The sequence below is a fragment of the Lissotriton helveticus genome, chromosome 4_1, assembly GCF_964261635.1.
Source record: "Lissotriton helveticus chromosome 4_1, aLisHel1.1, whole genome shotgun sequence".
Classification (NCBI taxonomy): domain Eukaryota; kingdom Metazoa; phylum Chordata; class Amphibia; order Caudata; family Salamandridae; genus Lissotriton; species Lissotriton helveticus.
This window is the reverse complement of record NC_136063.1, coordinates 49,924,265-49,946,361: the sequence shown is the minus strand read 5'-3', so window position 1 is coordinate 49,946,361 and position 22,097 is coordinate 49,924,265. Positions and strand designations below refer to the sequence as shown.

Genomic DNA, 22,097 nt, shown 5'->3' with positions numbered 1-22,097 from the left:
CATTAGGATCTAAGGAAGCACCCTAAAGTGGATCGCCTTGTACCTCCGGGGCAGTACCCAAAGAATTCATCTCCCAACATTCACTTCAGAGCTCAAGAACATCATTTTTAGAGTGCCCGAAGGATCATCCCTCACCCGACCCACTTCAACACCTACTTGACCCTACCTCCCGACACCATCAGATCACATGTACTCAACCTCATCTCCTACGTGGATGACACACACTGCTCATCCTCTCAAGCGCCTTGAGACCCTCATGGGTGAGTACCTTACTTTATAAAACCCTGATTGATTTATTGAATATCCGCAGAACCCTCTGCCATAAAAGCTAACTTCCACAGATGCATGATGAACAGTTGCTGAATTGATGAAGAACAACTCTCTCTGGTTCAACACGGACAAGACAGATGTCTTTATCTTTGTTAACTAAAATTTGCTATGGAGCGACACATATTGGCCCATGGAGCTTGGCACCCCCAACCCCTACCCCAACAGGCCATGCCTGCAAGCCCCACATCATACCCAATAGCAAACTATCCATGAAGAAACAAGACAACTCAGTCTCACTGAAAGCTTCCACACCCTTCGCATGCTTCACAAGATCTTCAGGTGCCCCCCAGTAAACACAAGAATAACCGTTGCACAGACTCTCGTCATCACCAGACTAGACTTCGGAAACACAATCTATGTAGAATTCACTGCACACCTCCTGAAGAGACTCCAGACAATAAAAAACTCAACCTCCACAGAAGGACACACATCACACCCCTTCTCAAGGAACAATACTGGCTCCCAATTCAGAAGAGATGCCAGGTCAATATGCTTATATCAACAAAAGCCTGACATTTCCTTTCCCTCTCAAACACTCCACAGATTCGCTGAGCCAACTGCTGAAGACGCTCCTTCTCGTACCTAGCTAGCAAGGCTTAGAAAAACCTTCCCCTGCATGTCAGGACTGCACACGATCCAGCAATTCAGAAGAGAACTAAAGACCTGGAAGTTTGAATGATCAAACCTAAGAACAGCAGCCAACAGCTCCTGTGCCATGAGAGCCTCCTGGATGATTTACTGTGTTCTATAAATGTTTGATTAATGTTTGATTGACTGGTCCATTTACTCAGTGCATGTCAGAAGTTGACACTGGATCTGGTGGGACCAGAGGAGCTGTCAAAGATGGTTAGAAGGTGTGGTGGAATGGAAGACTAAGCTTTAAATAAGTCTAATCGATATACTACCAACACTACCAATATAGCAGAGAGGGAGATGATACTGAACTATTCTGGTTGGAGGATGATGAAATGTTGTGTGCATGGTTGTTGGCAGCCTGATTGTGCGCCAGTGCAGGCAACGAGGGAAAATATTATTTTTAGTAAATTTGGCTTTACATTGCTTTGATCCTCCAGTCCAAGACTTCAATAAATATACATTGGCAGAATCACAAAGCGGTGTAGTATAAGGATTTGAAAAGGAAATGAGTTAAAAATATAGTGTCAAAATGATAATGATTGAAAGAAAGCATGACTGAGTGAATGCTAATGAATGTTGTCAATAAAAGGTACATACATGATCTATAATAACGTATTCAATTACTTAACCCAATATGCACGTTATTTAATGTGATATACGGTATACTTTAACTGAATAATTTTTCAATCACCTCAACTGACCCTCATTATTACTTTAAGTGTTTAACAAACTTCTCTCAGTTGTAGACATATAGCAGACATCAGCTTTCTGCAGATCCCTTGAGCCACGTGATCCTGCCCTCGACTGTCCTGATCCTTCTCCAGCCTGCAATTCTCTGCCACCTTTTTGTGTATCAACTGCATGAGCTCTCGCACCTGCTGATCCCTCTCTGCTCCTGTCGCTCGGTTGTTGAAGGCACAGACTCGCCCCCCGCAGCTTCTGACAAGCCCTTTAAGCTTCTCCTCGGATTCACGCACAAAGGTTTCTATAGTTACACTTTCCAGGTCATCTTTCCGTGTAAAGACGATCACCATGAATTCCAGTGCATCTTTCCCGAAGAGGTGCTGGATCCTTTGCACAGACTCGCCCTCCTCCGCCGTGAACCGTCCGGCCTGGAGCACGAGGAGGAGGGCGTGCGGGCCTGGAGAGGAGAGCTGTGCGCACCGCCCCATCTCTGCCGCAAGCTCCTCTTCAGGGACCCGGAGGGAAAGGAAACCTGGGGTGTCCACCACTAGCAGAGGTCTGCCGTCCCACGCTCCCTCCCCCCTCCTGCACTCTCTTGTGACAGGCACAGCCGAGGGTCTGGACTCAAACACCGTGCTCCTCAGGATGCTGTTCCCGGTGGCGCTCTTCCCGGCTCCGGCGCTGCCGACGAGGACCAGCCGCAGCTCTTCTCTGTCTCCCTCTGAGTGAGACCCATCAGTACTAGCGGAACACGAGCGAGAAATCCCGCAGTGTCCCGGGAATGCACAGACATCTTCACCTGCCTCGCAACTCGGGTCACCTCTGCGGACGGCATCTGGGGAAGGAACATCACATGTCAGTCCAAACACTAGCAGAGACTAAGATTTCATTGACTGGCAGTACAAAGATAAATCACATTCCCCCTCCTGGAGTTTCCTCTACTGGGGAAGTAAGAAGGTATCAGAAGTGAAGCTTTTGGGGGACCACCGCGTGTTGTGGTGAGAAGGGTATTGTCTGGTACTTCACACTTCTTATTGACCCTTAACTAAAATGAGTCTTAGCCTCCCTCCCTCGTGCATATTAGTGACCTCAAAGTACTTGTGCTCAGTAATCACCCCTCCTCTGTCTCGTGCTTTGACAGATCGTTTAAAGCCTTTTCCATATTACCTCTGTTTCCTGTCCCGCTCTCCGTGGGAAATAATACACGGACACCAGGATGGGTCTGGGGCACCTCTTTATTGCCCAGCTTCTATCTTACAACTGCCGCTACCATCCCGCAGCTCCTCCTCTTCCTGCCCGCCCCCGCTATGCCTGACCTTGGGATAATGGAAAACAGGCAGAGCGACATGACACTCTGGTGCTCCTCGTTCTCTTTTCTATACTTTTGAGTGGCTCGCTTCACTGTTCCAGCACAGAAACATCTGAAACACTTTACATACAGTTAGTGCTGGTTACCCCCAGCAGAGGACTCAACCCCCATGGAGAGCTGCCATCTAAATGTGTAAGCCATGACACAGTGGATGGTTTGCGGAAGCTGTTTTTAGGTCTCGCCTATTCTATTCCGCAGGAATGAATATGCGAGTCTAATGCAGCTAAACCACCGCTAAACCAAGACTTAAACCCAAGGCTCTCAAAAGGCTCTCAAAAAGCGGATTTCCAACAGTTCACGTGAATCACGTGACCACAAGCACGCGCATTTCCCCACATGAAAGGCATCAGCCCCCCTCCCACAGGCTTCCCCAGCGTGCGCTCGGCCGGCCTCTGCCAATTCTATTCCCCTAATTATTCACTTCACTTTTCACGGCCGCAGGCCGTGATTCGCATTTCTACTCCCCCCTGGTCTCACATCAAAGGCATCAGCCTCCCACAGGCTTCCCTCCCACAGGCTTCCCTCCCCGCCCCCCCTCCCCCGCCCCCCCTCCCCAACCAGGCTGCCTCGCATAATTGCATCAGACCCGAGCCACATGTCATCCTCTTCCTTTTCATGATCCCCTCTCCTTTACACTTCAGTGTTTACCCCCGTCTTCCTCTCCTCTCACTCACTTACGCTCTGTGTTTATTCTCTCCTTTTTCCCTATTGTTACTCACTATATTAATGTGTCACTTCCCTTTCCACGAGCTCGTAATGAGTGTGTTTTGTGAGCTTACATGAGCCGACAGGTTGCCAGTGCCAGCCTTCCTTCCCTCGTGCACGCTGCAGGGGACGCAGACCAAGGCCAGCCATCCAATTAATGCATGAGTCACTCGCCTACCCAGGCCTCGCTCTGGCCTCCGGTCTTCCTCCTCCCTCCTCCCCGCCTCTCCTTCTGGTTTACTCACTTCCCCTCTTCCACGTTCTCTTCACCTCCCTTTTAACTCTCCTTCCCCCTATTGTTACTCACTATATTAATGCGTCACTTCCCTTTCCACGAGCTCGTAATGCGTGTGTTTGGTGAGCTTACATGAGCAGACAGGTTGCCAGTGCCAGCCTTCCTTCCCTCGTGCACGCTGCAGGGGACGCAGACCAAGGCCAGCCATCCAATTAATGCATGAGTCACGCGCCTACCCAGGCCTCGCTCTGGCCTCCGGTCTTCCTGCTACCTCCTCCCGCCTCTCCTTCTGGTTTACTCACTTCCCTCTTCCACTCATAGCCCAAACCCGACCCAAATACATTTGAGCACTTTATAGAGCAACAGTTACATCACTCAAGGACACGTTCAATTTTGTAGGCACGGGTAGAGCAAGTGACTTGCGCAGAATAACAGGACGTTCAATGGAGTTTCCAAACGCAGGTTCCCAATTCCAAAGCCGGAAGCTCAGGCTCTTGCGCCATATCCTCTCCCGGTCGGCACCTTAGAAGCTGGCAGGACATGGGCGTGGCTAAAGAGCAGCAGCCAAACACGCAGCATTTATACAGAGTCCTTCATTGCTGGAAATGTACTGCAAACATGGAAGCTGCACAGGGCTGTGTTACAATCTCAAGTGGGGGCTTCCCCGAATTCCACGCAGAGATCTCACTCCACTCCATTGTTATGTTTTATGTTGTTAGTGTACTCATTGTGTGTTCTGTCATGGGCATTTTGTTTAGTTCAGCTACTTTTTGGTGTATTACTATTTTGTATTGCTCATGCACGAGCACATCCCCAAGCCTTCTTCCTGCCTCCTGCCTTGTTGTCTAAGCCTCGCATGACTTCAAAGGCTCCCCCAGCGTGCGCTCGGCCGGCCTCCGGTATTTCTCCTCCCCTAATTAGTAATAACAATTGGAGAGAGAGGGAAACACAGGGACACTCTCATTCCCCCGGGTCTATATATGTTAAACAACAAAAGAGTGTCAAGCTAAATGTAAGCACTAGAACAGAGAATGAAGGAATCCGCTTAATTTATTCACACTTGGGAATCATTAGGGATTTTGTAAGAAGCCCTCACTCACCACCCTGGGTGGTGACATGCTTCATCATCGGGCACACCAGGAATAGCCGAATGCCACCCTGGTGTGCTACAATGCCAGATTACTGCGGAGCTGGTTTTGTGACAGTGGTGTGAAAAAAATGGTGATTAAAATTGTCAAGGAGCTGTACCGAAGGAAAAACTTTATTCAGTGGTCAGCTTGACAAAATAAACTCATATGTGTTTTGAAATTTACCAAAAATTATATTGGATATTTCCACTCAAAGTGGGGTCGACATGTTTCTGCCCCTATGTGTATGATTTACAGGGCTTTCTTCAGGACCGTATGAATGTGTACCTAGGCGGTATGGGCACGCTAAGGCCCACCCTTGCCTTAGGACGTGAAAGTTAAAATTGCGTGAAAAATAGGTGCAAAAAACAAACCAACAAGTAGTGGGATTTTACCTCAAAATTGGAGGAACCTGTATAGTTTGAAAGTTAAAATATCCACACCCCATAGGTCTCGGGAGGGGTGTGGGGGAGACAATGGCACACCGCCCTCTACGCCCAGCACCCGTTTTGGCACCTAGCGTTATCCTGCAACCGGACCTTGTGTCACAAAACCAGCTCCGCAGTAATCTGGCGTTGTAGCACACCAGGGTGGCATTCGGCTACTCCTGGTGGGCCCGATGATGAAGCATGTCACCACCCAGGGTGGTGAGTGAGGGCTTCTTACAAAATCCCTAATGATTTCCAAGTGTGAATAAATTAAGCGGATTCCTTCATTCTCTGTTCTAGTCCTCCCCTGATTATTCACTTCACTTTTCACGACTGCCAGGCCGTGACTCACTCGCATTTCTCCTCCCACCAGCCCATCCCAGCCTGCCCAGCCTGTGCCATCTCTCCCTACCCCTTAACCCTTCACCCTCCCCACACCACCTCTCGATATTGCTGCTTGTTCTGGTGCTGTGCTTCGAAACTGTATCGAACGATGGAATCCTACCATTTGTCATTTTTTTCAGGGAGGAAAGGGTACTCTGTTTTCACCCAGCAAACATTACCCCACGAATTGGAGTTTGGATTTTTTATCTCGGATTGAAAAACGGAAAACACGATTTGTTGGACCCGGCCTCATGGCGTGGTCCTACCCCTCCCGCATGGAGGGCCCAGGACGACATCGGCCCTCCATTGAGCCACGTCGCCCCCTTGGCACGACCCTACACGAACTACCGATGAGAGCAACCACCCTGGCAAACCACGGCTCTCCCCCCTGGAACACGGCGAACCCTGCACGCCCCAACCCTGCCGGTCCGGCTACCACTCCGGACCACCCCTACAGGCCCGACTCCATCTTGGGCCCATCACGTTACGAGCACGAGGCCTCGCCCGACTCCATCTTGGGCCCATCACGTCCCGAGCACGTGGCCTCGGCCCCGGCCAAGGCCCCAGCGAAGCCCCGACATCGAGGCACCAAGATCCCCCCGGGTGGTAGAGTGGCCACTCAACGGATCCAAGAGGAGGGGAGTTTCAATGGCCCTCCAGCCATCCCCGGACGCCTGGTATCGATCGCCCCCCGGCCTCCCTGGGCGCTGGCTCCACCCCCCTGCTGGGTGTCTGGACACCACCATCCCGGCCCCTCTGACCCACAGGCGCGAGGGTCCGGACATAAAAGGACTCCAGTCCTATATCTGGGCCAGCCCTGGAGTAGGACGGCAGTTGTATCCTGGAGTCAAGAGCCCTGCTGACGCTGTCGCGGCTGACCCCGAGAAGAACTCATTACCCTGAAACCTGAAGTTATCTTTGGAGCCTGCTGGCGCTGCCGCGGTCCATCTTCGCTGAACCACCTTTGGAGCCTGCTGGCGCTGCCGCGGTCCATCTTCGCTGAACCATCTTTGGAGCCTGCAGGCGCTGCCGCGGTCCATCTTCGCTGAACCACCTTTGAAGCCTGCTGGCGCTGCCGTGGTCCATCTTCGCTGAACCACCTTTGGAGCCTTCTGGCGCTGCCGCGGCCCATCTTCGCCGAAACCACCTCGAGGCCGGCTGGCGCTGCCGCGGCCCCCTCTCCGTTAAAGACCACCTGTCAAGTCCTGCTGGCGCGGCCGCGGCTCGACCTCTCGGAACCCCCCCGCTCGAGGATTGAGAGCTGTGCGCAGGGTATCCCTTCCTTCACCAGTACTGAGACTGTCCCGCTACCCTGTCCCTTATTTACGAGACTTTTCAGATCCCTCGATCTGCCTGTACATATCGCTGAAGACAAGCAACCTTTATTCTTGATAAATCCTAAGAACTTATCCTCTTGTGTGGTGTCCATTTGTAGTGGTGTGGTTACTCTGCTGTACGATCCTAGGAGAGGACCCTCACCCAGGAGGCCTCTCGATAACGCTCGGCTACTTCTAGACAGAGGGGGGGACCTAGGGGTGGTCAGTCAGCCATCTTCTGCCTCCCCCGGGTTCGCCTTTCTAACACGATTTACATGTAGTGTCTACTTTCTTTGGTCTCGCTGAGCCAACGCACACACACAACCAAACACACACACAACCCCACACACACAACACCCCCACACACACAACCACACACATAAAACCCCACACACACCCACCACACACACAACCACACACACACACACCACACGCACACACACAACCACACACACACACACAACCACACTCAACCACACAACCAGACACAACCCCAAACACAACACACACAACCCGAACACAGCACACACAACCACACACACAACCACACACACACATGACACACACACACAACCACACACACATACAACTACACACACAACCACACACACACAACCACACACACAACACACAACAACACACTACTATCCTGGCCTCCGGTCTTCCTGCTACCTCCTCCCCGCCTCTCCTTCTGGTTTACTCACTTCCCCTCTTCCACTCATAACCCGAGCACGACCCAAAGGCATTGGAATGCTTTATAGAGCAACAGTTACATCACACAAGGACATGTTCATTTTTGTAGGCACGGGGAGAGCAAGTGACTTGCGCAGAATCACAGGACGTTCAATGGAGTTTCCAAACGCAGCTTCCCAATTCCAAAGCCGGAAGCTCAGGCCCGTGCGCCATATTCTCTCCCGGTCGGCACCTTAGAGGCTGGCAGGACATGGGCGTGGCTAAAGAGCAGCAGCCAAACACGCAGCGTTTATACAGAGTCCTTCATTGCTGGAAATGTACTGCAAACATGGAAACCGCAAAGGGCTGTGTTACAATCTCAAGTGGGGGCTTCCCCGAATTCCACGCAGAGATCTCACTCCACTCCATTGTTATGTTTTATGTTGTTAGTGTACTCATTGTGTGTTCTGTCATGGGCATTTTGTTTTGTTCAGCTACTTTTTGGTGTATTACTATTTTGTATTGCTCATGCACGAGCACATCCCCAAGCCTTCTGCCTGCCTCCTGCCTTGTTGTCTAAGCCTCGCATGACTTCAAAGGCTCCCCCAGCGTGCGCTCGGCCGGCCTCTGGCATTTCTCCTCCCCTAATTATTCATTTCACTTTTCACGGCCGCCAGGCCGTGACTCACTCGCATTTCTCCTCCCACCAGCCCATCGCAGCCTGCCCAGCCTGTGCCGTCTCTCCCTACCCCTTAACCCTTCACCCTGCCCCCACCATCTCTCGATATTGCTGCTAGTTCTGGTGCTGTGCTTCGAAACTGTATCGAACTATGGAATCCTACCATTTGTCAGGGAGGAAAGGGTACTCTGTTTTCCCCCAGCAAACATTACCCCACGAATTGGAGTTTAGATTTTTTATCTCGGATTGAAAAATGGAAAAAACGATTTACCTGTAGTGTCTACTTTTTTTGGTCTCGCTGAGCCAACGTACACACACAACCAAACACTCACACAACCCCACACACACAACATCCCTACACACACAACCACACACATAAAACCCCACACACACCCACCACACACAAAACTACACACACACACCACATGCACACACACAACCACACACACAACCACACTAAACCACACACAACCCCAAACACAACACACACAACCCGAACACAGCACACACAACCACACACAACTCCACACACACACAACCACACACACACATGACACACAACCACACACACATACAACTACACACACAACCACACACACACAACCACACACACAACACACAACAACACACAACTATCTATCTATCTATCGCCCTCACTCTATCGCCCTCCCTCTATCTATCGCCCTCCCTCTATCTATCTATCACCCTCACTCTATCTATCCATCGCACTCACTCTATCTATCTATCGCATCACCACAGCATCACTCAGCACCACCACAGAATCACTCAGGGGCACCACAACATAACTATGCACTACTACACCATTACAGAACACCACAGCATCACTCATCCCCACCAGAACATCACTCAGCGCCACCACAGCATCAATCTGTGCAACCGTTCAACAACAACTGGTTCAAATACGTTCTCTCAATGTTTCAAGCTTTATTACAAATGTCACAAAAAATGTTAATATTTCACTTCTGTTCTTGGATTTTCGTGACAATAAAATACACTGAACATAATCTTCACAGAAGTTATTTACAAAAGTTAAAGCTATTGCCATTATAAATTACAATGACTTTTATTTAGGTACTAATTATTTAAAAAAATTAAAAGCCATTGTTATTTGTAATATCAATACATCTAAGTCACGTACATACAACAAATATTGCATTACAAATGCTATAGGTGTCACATTTGCGAAAGTTAAAACTATTGGTATTGTAAATGCCAAATCTATTAATTTCGCTACTTTCAAAACCAAAACATAAATAAAATATTTGTCATTTTCAATACCAATAGAAGTTTCTTAATGCGAGACCTATTGAATTGCAAATGCTTGTTATTTGTTGGGGTTACTCTGTATCCAGGGGGCCTGCTGTCCCTCTCCCTAACAATCCTTAGCAGTATGTCAAGACTGGAACCCTTAGTTTCACCTGTATTTGAGAGGTGTCACTGTGGCATTATAAAAACACCCCAAGCTGGCCAAACCAGATTTTACAGGCAGCCCTAATTTGTATGTTACGATTGGGGAGCATTGTAAACTCTGCTGGTAACTGACTCCTCTTCATTAGCCTCTGATTCTCTTTGCATTAATTAAGGCCCTAGCCACCCCCTGTGCTGGCGAATAAAGCCTACCTTTGTGTGTATATCATTAAGCACCTTTAATAGTGCAGAGAAAAGCTCTTTCCTTCCAGCTCTGCTAATCAAGGCTTTTTTCTTTTTTTTTTTTGATTTCAAAAGATTTTATTGGAAGATAGTTACAGGTACGGTACAGACAGATTGCAGGCAATGACCGTTCGGAAGTGCGCCTGTGAGGCTACAATCGGCCACTTTTTGCGAGGTATAGTTTCTCTTTCTGAAATATACGTGCCTTATTGTGACCTCCTGGGTCTGGGTCTTGTTACACATTGCCTCTAAAAGGGGGGAAAAAGAAAAAGAAAGAGAAGGGGAGGGAGAGAGAGAGAGATGCTAATGTGGTGGTTCAAAAGGGGTTAGGTCCTTTATGTGGTGAGGGCTAGACCTAATAACATTAGTAAACAACACAAAATGCCCAAACCACAGTTACTCAATACAATTTTTTGATATAGGGTAAGAAACACTTTATTATCGCTTCCCTGGACACCATTATTTTGTGTCAATGATTTTGTATTTTCTACAATTTGAAAAAATTGCTGACAGAAAAAAGACATTGATTGCAAATATTTACAAATATATACAAGGCTGGACTAATGTTAGAAAACATTAAAGGCAAAGACTATTTACACATTTAGAGATCATTAGAACACACAATAGAAAATATTCTCACATCAGACATTATTGAAAAAATAATAATACAAACATATCAATTACGAACAACAAAAAGCTAACAAACACTGAATGAGAGAAACTAGGGGTTAGGAAGATAAATGATTAAATATCTTGTATATTTTAGTGCTGGACCAGCCGGCCCTAGCTTTAGTGCAACAGTAATACTTTATATCTCCCAACCAATACTGCCGACGCGTTTCTAGACCAGACTGGAGTCACTGGTCTGTCATCAGGGCTGTATGTATCTTGTATCTGTGGGATACAAAAGCAATGTTTTGCTTAATCTAGTGTGTGGGCTCCTTTTTATCATGCAGTAGCTGTAATGTCGGTGTGCGCTACATACCAAGGCTGCTCAGTGTTGAATTTCAGATCGGGTCTTTTGGGGGTCCGTTTAAATGAAATAACGTGGCCAAGCAGAGAAGCCTAAAAGAATTTAAGGGATGTTTTTAATTTTTACGAGATTGGTACAATATATTCACTATCTAAAACAAGTTGGGGAAGTGGAAGCATACCTTTTACTTTCAGTAGTGCCGAGTGCTGGCAGGGTCTATTAAAAGCGGCGTGACCATCAGTTTGGGTTCTGAGATATGGGAAAGATTAATATTCAGACGCTTAGCGGTGTGCATGTTATGTTAAACACTCGCTTACAGAACTTCCGCACTGCTTTAAAAACCTTTCTCTTTCTGCAAGCATATGTGTAGGGTTTCATGTCTTTTTCCTGATCATTCTCTGATCATTTTTGCTAGGCGCCTTGATACCTGCGGGTTATTGTTTTGCGCATTATAAATCTCTTTTCAATTCAATTCAATTCATTGCCTACCTTGATTTAATCTCTCATTTGCGCATAAAAGGAATTGTTGATTTCAGCATTCTACAAAGAAAAACAAAGCGCACCCTTAGTAGAATATTTTAACTGATTCAGCGCTCAGCAAGCGCGTATTAGTGCAAGTGGGACAAATACCTCTGGCTGGAGCTGCTGCTCTGTACTGTGGGATTCGAATTTCTTCAGTAAAGATGGCCGCCGCTATTTCCTCTTTGTTATATGCAAAAGCTGTACTGATGCATTGTGGGGCATGTAGTTCCATGAGTCACATTTGCTTGAAAATAAAGGCTAGACGTACTGTCTACAGCACCTTATATTAGTCTAAAGGTAATGGGTACGTCCTTCCAATTGTTTATTTTATCATGTATTTTAAAACAAAAAATGAGTATGCTAGATTGTACTCGAATTTTGGGTGGCTTCTCTGGGTCAGTGACCTGTTCTCATGCAATAGAGGACCAAGAGCAGCGGGCAAGTCAGGGATGTCTAACCGATGCAAATCAGGACAGATGTGGTCAAATATGCGCTATCTCAGACAGGTTATTTAAACCAGTCTGTGCACTATTGAATTTTAAAATTAGATACGCTTCTTTTTGTAACAGAACGCGTTCGACGTCATGGCATTTTGACCTGGAGTTTACAGTGTATAGGACAGACCATTTGAATTCTTGCTCATTGTGAGACTTCTCGCAGAAATGCTCCACCATTGGAGCAGACATGACCTTTTTCTTAATCCGCGATCAGTGCTGACTTATTCTGTGGTTGACTTGCTGGCTGGTTTTTCCAATATAAATAAGTTGGCACGGACATAGAATCAAGTACACAACGTTCTTTGTAACCCTGGGCGGGCGGCTACGTTCCGTGCACGGAGTGTGCGTAGTGCCGGCTTCTACGCATTTTGCGTAGCAGGCGTAGAATCCGGCACTATGCACGCTCCGCAGACGGAGCGTAGCTGGCCGCCACCCGCCTCCCTCCCGCCCTCCCTAAATACTTTAAATTAAAAGTGGAAAAGAATTAAAAGGCACTTACCTTGCCCGCCGCTGCCTGCCGCGTCCCCGGGGCTCGCTATCTTCATTGCTTCCGTCTTGTGTATCTAATGCGCATGCGCGAGCGGCCGCGCATGCGCATTTCTCACGAAAAATGCGCATGCGCGGTCGCCCGCGCATGCGCATTAGATACACAAGACGGAAGCCATGAAGATAGCGAGCCCCGGGGACGCAGCGGGCAGCGGCGGGCAAGGTAAGTGCCTTTTAATTCTTTTCCACTTTTAATTTAAAGTATTTAGGGAGGGCGGGAGGGAGGCCTGCGGTGCGTAGTGGGGCTACGCGGATTGCGGAGGTGGGCGTAGTTTCTCGCCCACTTCACGTAGCTCCACGAAGCCCCACTACGCCCACTACGCCCAGGGTTAGTTCTTTGTTCTACAATTAGAAAATTCTTTGTGCTTCCACTTGGTCCCATGGTGTACAAACTCGTCGCCTTCTATTGTGCTAGAGCAGGCGATGCAGTTACCACACTTGTGGTGACCCTCGATAGGCTTGAGATTCCATTGCGCCAATAAGTCGCTTTTGGGTTTGGGAATAACCACGTCAGCTCGGATGAGTTCCTGGCCAATGCTGCGTTTTTTTCTGAATGCAAAAATTGGTTTGGGGAACGGGCAGCTCAGCCCCTCCAACAAATGCCAATTCTTTAATACAGCCTGTCTCAATTTGTGGGTGTCCGGACAGAAGGTAGTGACGCACACCAGTTTCTCTAGAGGTGCTCGCTGTTTGGTTTGCAGTAAAGTAAAGTCCACATTTGTAAAGCGCACAATCACCCGTAAGGGTCTCTAGGCGCTGGGGGGCCGTCGGGAAAATTAAGCGAGCTATTGCCCAGAGTCACATGGTGCTGGGCTAACCTGCCGCCGGAGCCGGGGATCGAACCGTGGTCCCCAGATTCCAGCGTCAGTCGCCCTGGCCGCGGCGCCACACCTCTTCTACAGACATTCTCAAGGCGTATATTTTGCACGCTTAAGAGAGTGTTTGAGGAGCTTACGTGGATAACCACGCTCAAGCATATCACAGCAAAATGCTTGGGCATGCAGCTCATAGTCTTGTATTTCTGAGCAATTCCGTCTTATTCTTAATAATTGCCCATAGGGTAAATTAGCTTTTAGACTGCGGGGATGTGCGCTTCTGTGGTGTAAAATCGTGTTTCTGTCAGTGGCCTTCCTGAACAAAGACGAAACCAACCTCCCGTCCACACACCTCATTTCAATATCCAAAAAAGTCATATGACTAGGGCTATTTTCTATCGAGAATTTTATATCTCTGTGCCTAGTATTGAGCCATCCATGAAAGGCCAATAACTCGGTCTGACTCCCCTGCCACAGGAGCCAGACGTCGTCTATGTACCTCTACCACTGTAGTAGTTGATGTTTAAAAGGGTTATTCATGTCCACGAACCTTTCTTCATACTGCGCCATGAAGAGCACCGCCATTTCTGGGGCATAAGGACATCCCATGGCGGTGCCCTTCACTTGCATGTAGAACTGGCCGTTGAAAGTGAAGTAATTTCTCTTCAGTGCTATTGCTGCCAATTCTAAAATGAAGGCAGAAGAAATCCACGTATTGCGCTTGTTTAGAGCCAATAGCGCAATACGTGGATTTCTTTTTAAAGCCATATGTGTGCCAGGTTAAATCTTATTTGCGCGATACAACCGATTTTTTGAACAAAGCCGAAGGTACCATCTTTGATCCGCAATCGCAAATCATGGTTACAATGGACGTTACGTCCTTGTATACCCAAATCCCCCAGGAAGAAGCCTTAGAAGTCATGCAGATATATCTGGACATGGGAGAAAGACCACATCGAGTTCCGACTGCCTTCATTTTAGAATTGGCAGCAATAGCACTGAAGAGAAATTACTTCACTTTCAACTGCCAGTTCTACATGCAAGTGAAGTGCACCGCCATGGGATGTCCTTATGCCCCAGAAATGGCGGTGCTCTTCATGGCGCAGTATGAGGAAAGGTTCGTGGACATGAATAACCCTTTTAAACATCAAATACTACAGTGGTACAGGTACATAGACGACGTCTGGCTCCTGTGGCAGGGGAGTCAGACCGAGTTATTGGCCTTTCATGGATGGCTCAATACTAGGCACAGAGATATAAAATTCTCGATAGAAAATAGCCCTAGTCATATGACTTTTTTGGATATTGAAATGAGGTGTGTGGACGGGAGGTTGGTTTCGTCTTTGTTCAGGAAGGCCACTGACAGAAACACGATTTTACACCACAGAAGCGCACATCCCCGCAGTCTAAAAGCTAATTTACCCTATGGGCAATTATTAAGAATGAGACGGAATTGCTCAGAAATACAAGACTATGAGCTGCATGCCCAAGCATTTTGCTGTGATATGCTTGAGCGTGGTTATCCACGTAAGCTCCTCAAACACTCTCTTAAGCGTGCAAAATATATGCCTTGAGAATGTCTACTGCAAACCAAACAGCGAGCACCTCTAGAGAAACTTGTGTGCGTCACTACCTTCTGTCCGGACACCCACAAATTGAGACAGGCTGTATTAAAGAATTGGCATTTGTTGGAGGGGCTGAGCTGCCCGTTCCCCAAACCAATTTTTGCATACAGAAAAAAACACAGCATTGGCCAGGAACTCATCCGAGCTGACGTGGTTATTCCCAAACCCAAAAGCGACTTATTGGCGCAATGGAATCTCAAGCCTATCGAGGGTCACCACAAGTGTGGTAACTGCATCGCCTGCTCTAGCACAATAGAAGGCGATGAGTTTGGACACCATGGGACCAAGTGGAAGCACAAAGAATTTTCTAATTGTAGAACAAAGAACGTTGTGTACTTGATTCTATGTCCGTGCCAACTTATTTATATTGGAAAAAACAGCCAGCAAGTCAACCACAGAATAAGTCCGCACCGATCGCGGATTAAGAAAAAGGTCATGTCTGCTCCAATGGTGGAGCATTTCTGCGAGAAGTCTCACAATGAGCAAGAATTCAAATGGTCTGTCCTATACACTGTAAACTCCAGGTCAAAATGCCATGACGTCGAACGCGTTCTGTTACAAAAAGAAGCGTATCTAATTTTAAAATTCAATAGTGCACAGACTGGTTTAAATAACCTGTCTGAGATAGCGCATATTTGACCACATCTGTCCTGATTTGCATCGGTTAGACATCCCTGACTTGCCCGCTGGTCTTGGTCCTCTATTGCATGAGAACAGGTCACTGACCCAGAGAAGCCACCCAAAATTCTAGTACAATCTAGCGTACTCATTTTTTGTTTTAAAATACATGATACAATAAACAATTGGAAGGACGTACCCATTACCTTTAGACTAATATAAGGTGCTGTAGACAGTACGTCTAGCCTTTATTTTCAAGCAAATGTGACTCATGGGACTACATGCCCCACAATGCATCAGTACAGCTTTTGCATATAACAAACAGGAAATAGCGGCGGCCATCTTTACTGAGAGAAATTCGAATCCCAAAGTACAGAGCAGCAGCTCCAGCCACAGATATTTGTCCCACTTGCACTAATACGCGCTTGCTGAGCGCTGAATCAGTTAAAATATTCTACTAAGGGTGCGCTTTGTTTTTCTTTGTAGAATGCTGAAATCAACAATTCCATTTATGCGCAAATGAGAGATTAAATTAAGGTAGGCAATCCCTTCTCAAATTCTCTAAGCGAGTGTTTAACATAACGTGCACACCGCTAAGCGTCTGAATATTAATCTTTCCCATATCTCAGAACCCAAACTGATGGTCACGCCGCTTTTAATAGACCCTGCCAGCACTCGGCACTACTGAAAATAAAAGGTATGCTTCCACTTCCCCAACTTGTTTTAGATAGTGAATATATTGTACCAATCTCGTAAAAATTAAAAACATCCCTTAAATTCTTTTAGGCTTCTCTGCTTGGCCACGTTATTTCATTTAAACGGACCCCCAAAAGACCCGATCTGAAATTCAACACTGAGCAGCCTTGGTATGTAGCGCACACCGACATTACAGCTACTGCATGATAAAAAGGAGCCCACACACTAGATTAAGCAAAACATTGCTTTTGTATCCCACAGATACAAGATACATACAGCCCTGATGACAGACCAGTGACTCCAGTCTGGTCTAGAAACGCGTCGGCAGGATTGGTTGGGAGATATAAAGTATTACTGTTGCACTAAAGCTAGGACCGGCTGGTCCAGCACTAAAATATACAAGATATTTAATCATTTATCTTCCCAACCCCTAGTTTCTCTCATTCAGTGTTTGTTAGCTGTTTGTTGTTCGTAATTGATATGTTTGTATTATTATTTTTTCAATAATGTCTGATGTGAGAATATTTTCTATTGTGTGTTCTAATGATCTCTAAATGTGTAAATAGTCTTTGCCTTTAATGTTTGCTAACATTAGTCCAGCCTTGTAAAATTTGTGACCACTGCGCCTTTCATTAGGCCGGGTCACCCCCCTTGTTCCAGCGCTTCCTGCTGGGACTCCCGCCCGCCTGCTCCTGCCGCCGCTGCCCTCCCTGCATCCGAGCGACCCAGCCACAGCTGAGCCGCACGGCCGCCAGTTTTTCCCGCCGCTGACCCCCTGCGGCCCCGCCCACCACCAGCCCATTGGCTGCCCCGATCCCGCCAACCCAGCTGACCCGCCCTCCCGTTCCCCTACTTAAGGGATCGTCGGGTGTGCTCGGGAGTGACCACTGCGCCTTTCATTAGGCCGGGTCACCCCCCTTGTTCCAGCCGCTTCCTGCTCCTGCTGGGACTCCCGCCCGCCTGCTCTTGCCGCCGCTGTCCTCCCTGCACCCGAGCGACCCAGCCACAGCTGAGCCGCACGGCCGCCAGTTTTTCCCGCCGCTGACCCCCTGCGGCCCGCCCACCACCAGCCCATTGGCCGCCCCGCTCCCGCCAAGCCAGCTGACCCGCCCTGCCGCCCCCCTACTTATGACGCCCCCTGAGCGACCGCGCAGCGGACGCGTGCATCGGGAGCGCCGACCGAGCGCCGAAGGTGCGCCAAAGGTAAGCCCGTCTGCGCCCGTCCGCGCCTGGACCGCGCCCAGTGCCAGGACCCCTGTCTCCCGCAGACACCAGCCCACCCGCCGGACCTACGACACCACCGAACTCTACCCACCCAACGCCGGTCGAATCCCGGGCTGCTATCGAGCCACCCCGAGACGCACCCACGGACCCTTCTGCTGCCACTCCTGCAAGTTCACCTGCATCCGGACCTGAACTTCACCAGCACCGACCAAGCCGAGCACCAGCAGCAACCACCTCAAGTGCATCCTGCTCAACACCCGCTCCATCCAGAGACACGCCGTCGAGCTCTGGAACCTGCTCGACACCACAGCCCCAGACGTCGCCTTCCTCACGGAAACCTGGATGAACGCCTCCTCAGCACCCGACATCGCCATCGCCATCCCGGACGGCTACAAGATCATCCGGAGGGACCGCGTCAACCAGACAGGAGGAGGCATCGCCATCATCCACAGGAACACCATCCGCATCACGACCAACACCGAAGACACCCTCACGCCCGCCGAAAACCTGCACTTCCAGATCCACATCAACCCCAAGACCACCCTCAGAGGCACCCTCATCTACAGACCCCCAGGACCACGCACACAATTCAGCGAAGACATCGCCGACTTCATCAGCCCGCACGCCCTCCTCTTCGCTGACTACATCCTCCTCGGGGACCTCAACTTCCACCTGGAGAACAACAACGACAGCAAAACACCACCACCCTGCTGGACAACCTCGCCAACCTCGGTCTCAAGCAGCTGGTGACCACCCCCACCCACTACGCCGGATACACACTCGACCCTGTGTTCTCATCCAACAAGGACATCACCTTCAGCCACGCCACCGGACTCCACTGGACGGACCACAGCTGCGTCCACTTCAGCTTCAGTAGGACCACGATCCACCACCACCAGCAACAGGTTGCATGCAGGAGCTGGAACAAGATCACAGCCGACCAGCTCGCGACCTCCCTGAGCATGAACCCTCCCACCAGCGCAACTAACCCAAGCCAGGCGGCCACCAACCTCACAAAGTGGATCAGCAACTGCGCAGATGACCTCGCCCCTCTGAACACCCCGCCTAGCTGACCCGGCAGCAAGAAAGCCCCATGGTTCACCGACGAACTCAAGAGCTCCAAGAAGAACTGCCGAGCACTTGAGAAAGCCTGGCGCAGAGACCCAACACCGAACAACATGACTGCCCTCAAGCTCGCCACCCGAAAACACCACCAACTTATCCACGCCACCAAGAAAACTGCATTCAAGGAACGACTAGACAACAACGCACACAACAGCAAGGAACTCTTCAACATCGTTAAAGAGCTCTCCAACCCCAACGCCGGAAACAACGACATCACCCCTTCGCAAGACCTCTGCAACTCCCTCGCCTCCTACTTCCACAACAAGATCGCGGACATACACAACAGCTTCAGCACTCAACCGACGCACGCCACGACTGAACCACCGCCCCCGACCACCACCCTCCGCGTCTGGACCCCGATCAGCACCGAAGACACCATCCGCACGATGAACTCCATCCACTCCGGATCTCCGACCGACCCCTGCCCTCACCACGTCTTCAACAAGGCCGACGCTGTCATCGCACCCCACCTGCGGGACATCATCAACACCTCCTTCGACACCGCTACCTTCCCGGAGAGCTGGAAACACGCCGAACTCAGCGCTCTACTAAAGAAGCCATCAGCCGACCCCACCGACCTCAAGAACTACCGCCCCATCTCGCTGCTCCCGTTTCCTGCAAAAGTCATCGAGAAGACCGTCAACAAGCAGCTAGCCGCCTTCCTCGAGACGAACGGATCCCTCGACCTCTCGCAGTCTGGCTTCCGGGCCAACCACAGCACCGAGACCGCCCTGATCGCAGCCACCGATGACATTCGAGCCCTGCTCGACAACGGAGAAACAGCGGCCCTCATCCTCTGTTATGTTTGCTGTATCTTTAAGAATCTCCTAGCTGATTACATCATTATTAGAATGATGACATTTCAATTGCTGGGTCAGTTGCTGTTGCTGTGCTTGTTGATGGGTTGCATATTAAAGCTACTCTACAACTACTCTTGGATTTTGAGTGCTTTTATCACTGGCGACGAGGGTCAAGGGCTGATTGGGGACAGGCATCTGCAACCATCAATTCCCCTACACCTGGACTATTTTTTTGGACTTATTTCTCTTGAATTTGGATTTGGTCTGGACAGTTTAGAATAATTTCTAAACTCATTTCTACATTTATACTCCTTGCTATTACCTCTTTGCATTGGTTTACTCTGGATTTTTGTTGGATCTGTATTTTTATTTTCAAACTTTCATTTTTTGATTATCTTGTGGATTCTCCCTTCTTCGTTTCTACTTGAGGAAATCTACTATCTGGTCACCTGACTCCTGACTCGTATGTGCCACAAGAAAATCCAAAATCCGAAAATCGTATGTATTTTATTTCCTTAAATACATTTTGTTTTAACACACCGTCGTGTGCAACGTTACTGTGTTTACCTTCAAAATCGTCCTCGCGTGGAGCATCGCGAGCAGCCTGGCAACTCGCTTTGACTCTGTCAACACCGCCGGCAGCCTAGCAACGTGTTCTCCTTCCTCGTACCCTGCTTCCAAGAACGTGTCTTCTCTGCGTAGAGCCTGACGTCTACATGCAACGTCTCGACACTCACGCACAACGTCATCACACTTATCACGCTGGCGGCCATTTTTGATTTATTTCCATGGCAACTGCTTTAACGCCGATGCGCACGGCTGTGCATCGGAAAATTTCCAATGTGACAACGGCTTTCAGTACTTTCAATTGCTACCGGTTGCGCAAAGTGCCGCACGACTGCACATCAGTAAAAGCCTTATTCGACACGATTTTTCAGCGCTGATGTGCACAGCACCCCATTATTTCGGAAGAGTTACTTATGGTTGTCATCCTTCGTTTTAGTCATCATTTCATCGCTGATGTGCACAGCTGCACAACAATTCAATACTAAGGTTTGGACTATTTACTTTATGCTGATGTGCACAGCACAGCTACATTCTGTTTAACTGACTTGTGCCTACTATGTTTTCAACAATATTATAGGTTGTGCACAATTAGGAATTGAGTATTATTATTATTATTTTTTTTTGGTTGGTTTACTTTCTCTTTACTCATTTCGTTATGGCTACTACATCTAGTATGTCACAGCCACCACCCTTCCTTTCAGAAGAAGGTGAACCCATTCTTCCTTGGAAGAGATGGGGGAATTTGTTTGACTCTTATCTAGTTGCAATTGGAGGGGAAACATTTTCGGCTTTTAGGAAACAAGCCATTTTGTTACATAATTTGGGAGTTGAGGGTAGACACACTTACGACAGTATAGACAGTATACCTGTTGGTGGAGCTGATGGTGAACCTGCAGATGTTTTTGAGATGTCCATGACAATGTTAGAACAGTATTTTGGGCCAAGAATCAATGTCGTGTTAGAACGACATAGATTCTTTACTCGTGTCCAAGGTTCTCGTGAACTTGTTGGGACATATGTTGCTGCATTGAAAACTCTTTCCCGTACCTGTGACTTTGGAGAATTGGCTGAATCTCTGGTCATAGATCAACTTGTTCGATGCACGAACAGCTCTAGGGTCCAAGAAAAGTTGTTATCTAAAAATCCCACTTTAAAAGAAGCTGTAAGTATTGTCGAAGGTATGGAGAACACCTCTACATGGGTCAAGGAAATAAGGAAAAACAAGGAAGATGAAAGTCATACTGTTAGTGAGAATAAAAAAATAATTCCTGACTCTGTGCATATGTTAGAAGAAGAGGAATTTGCTAGTGAGTGTTTTGAAGAAGTTGCCAAAGTTAGTGTTAGCTCTAAAAACAAACCACTTCAAAAGACTTCAGTTTCTCAGAAAAGTTCCTTTGATATTCGTCCTTCTGTTTCTAATGAAACTTCTTCATCTAAGGAACGTGAATATCGTCAACAACGTCCTTCTTTTAACAGCCAGATAATGCGATGTTTTAGGTGTGGGAGTTTTGCTCACACTTCTAATTTCCCCAACTGTTATGCAAAAGACAGCATTTTTAATAACTGTGGGATTAAAGGACACTATGCACGTGTGTGTAGGTCTGGTAAGAAGAGAGACACCAATTAATCTAATTCGTATATTGTACGTACTGTTGTAGTTTCTAATGTTAAGAATGAGTTGGTTGACACAGAACATATTTATATGCCATTTTGTGATATAAGAATTGACAAGTTTGGATTTAAGCTCATGGCGGACTCTGGGTCTCCTTTTACACTGATTGGAAACAAGATTTGGGATGAAGTGGTAGGTTTAGAAAATGTTCAACTTTTACCTTCTGACATTTCTCCTCTAA

General features: G+C 48.2%; 1 protein-coding gene across 1 annotated transcript; it reads right to left on the bottom strand.

Moving 5' to 3' along the window:
- Positions 1-1,688: 1,688 nt before the first annotated feature.
- On the bottom strand, positions 1,689-20,450 carry LOC144827842 (GTPase IMAP family member 2-like). The gene is made up of 2 exons (XM_078686007.1): positions 20,348-20,450; positions 1,689-2,485 (listed from the first exon to the last, which is right to left on the bottom strand). The coding sequence occupies exons 1-2, from the start codon at positions 20,448-20,450 to the stop codon at positions 1,689-1,691; spliced, it is 900 nt and encodes a 299-aa protein (XP_078542133.1).
- Between the last annotated feature and the right edge of the window lie 1,647 nt (positions 20,451-22,097).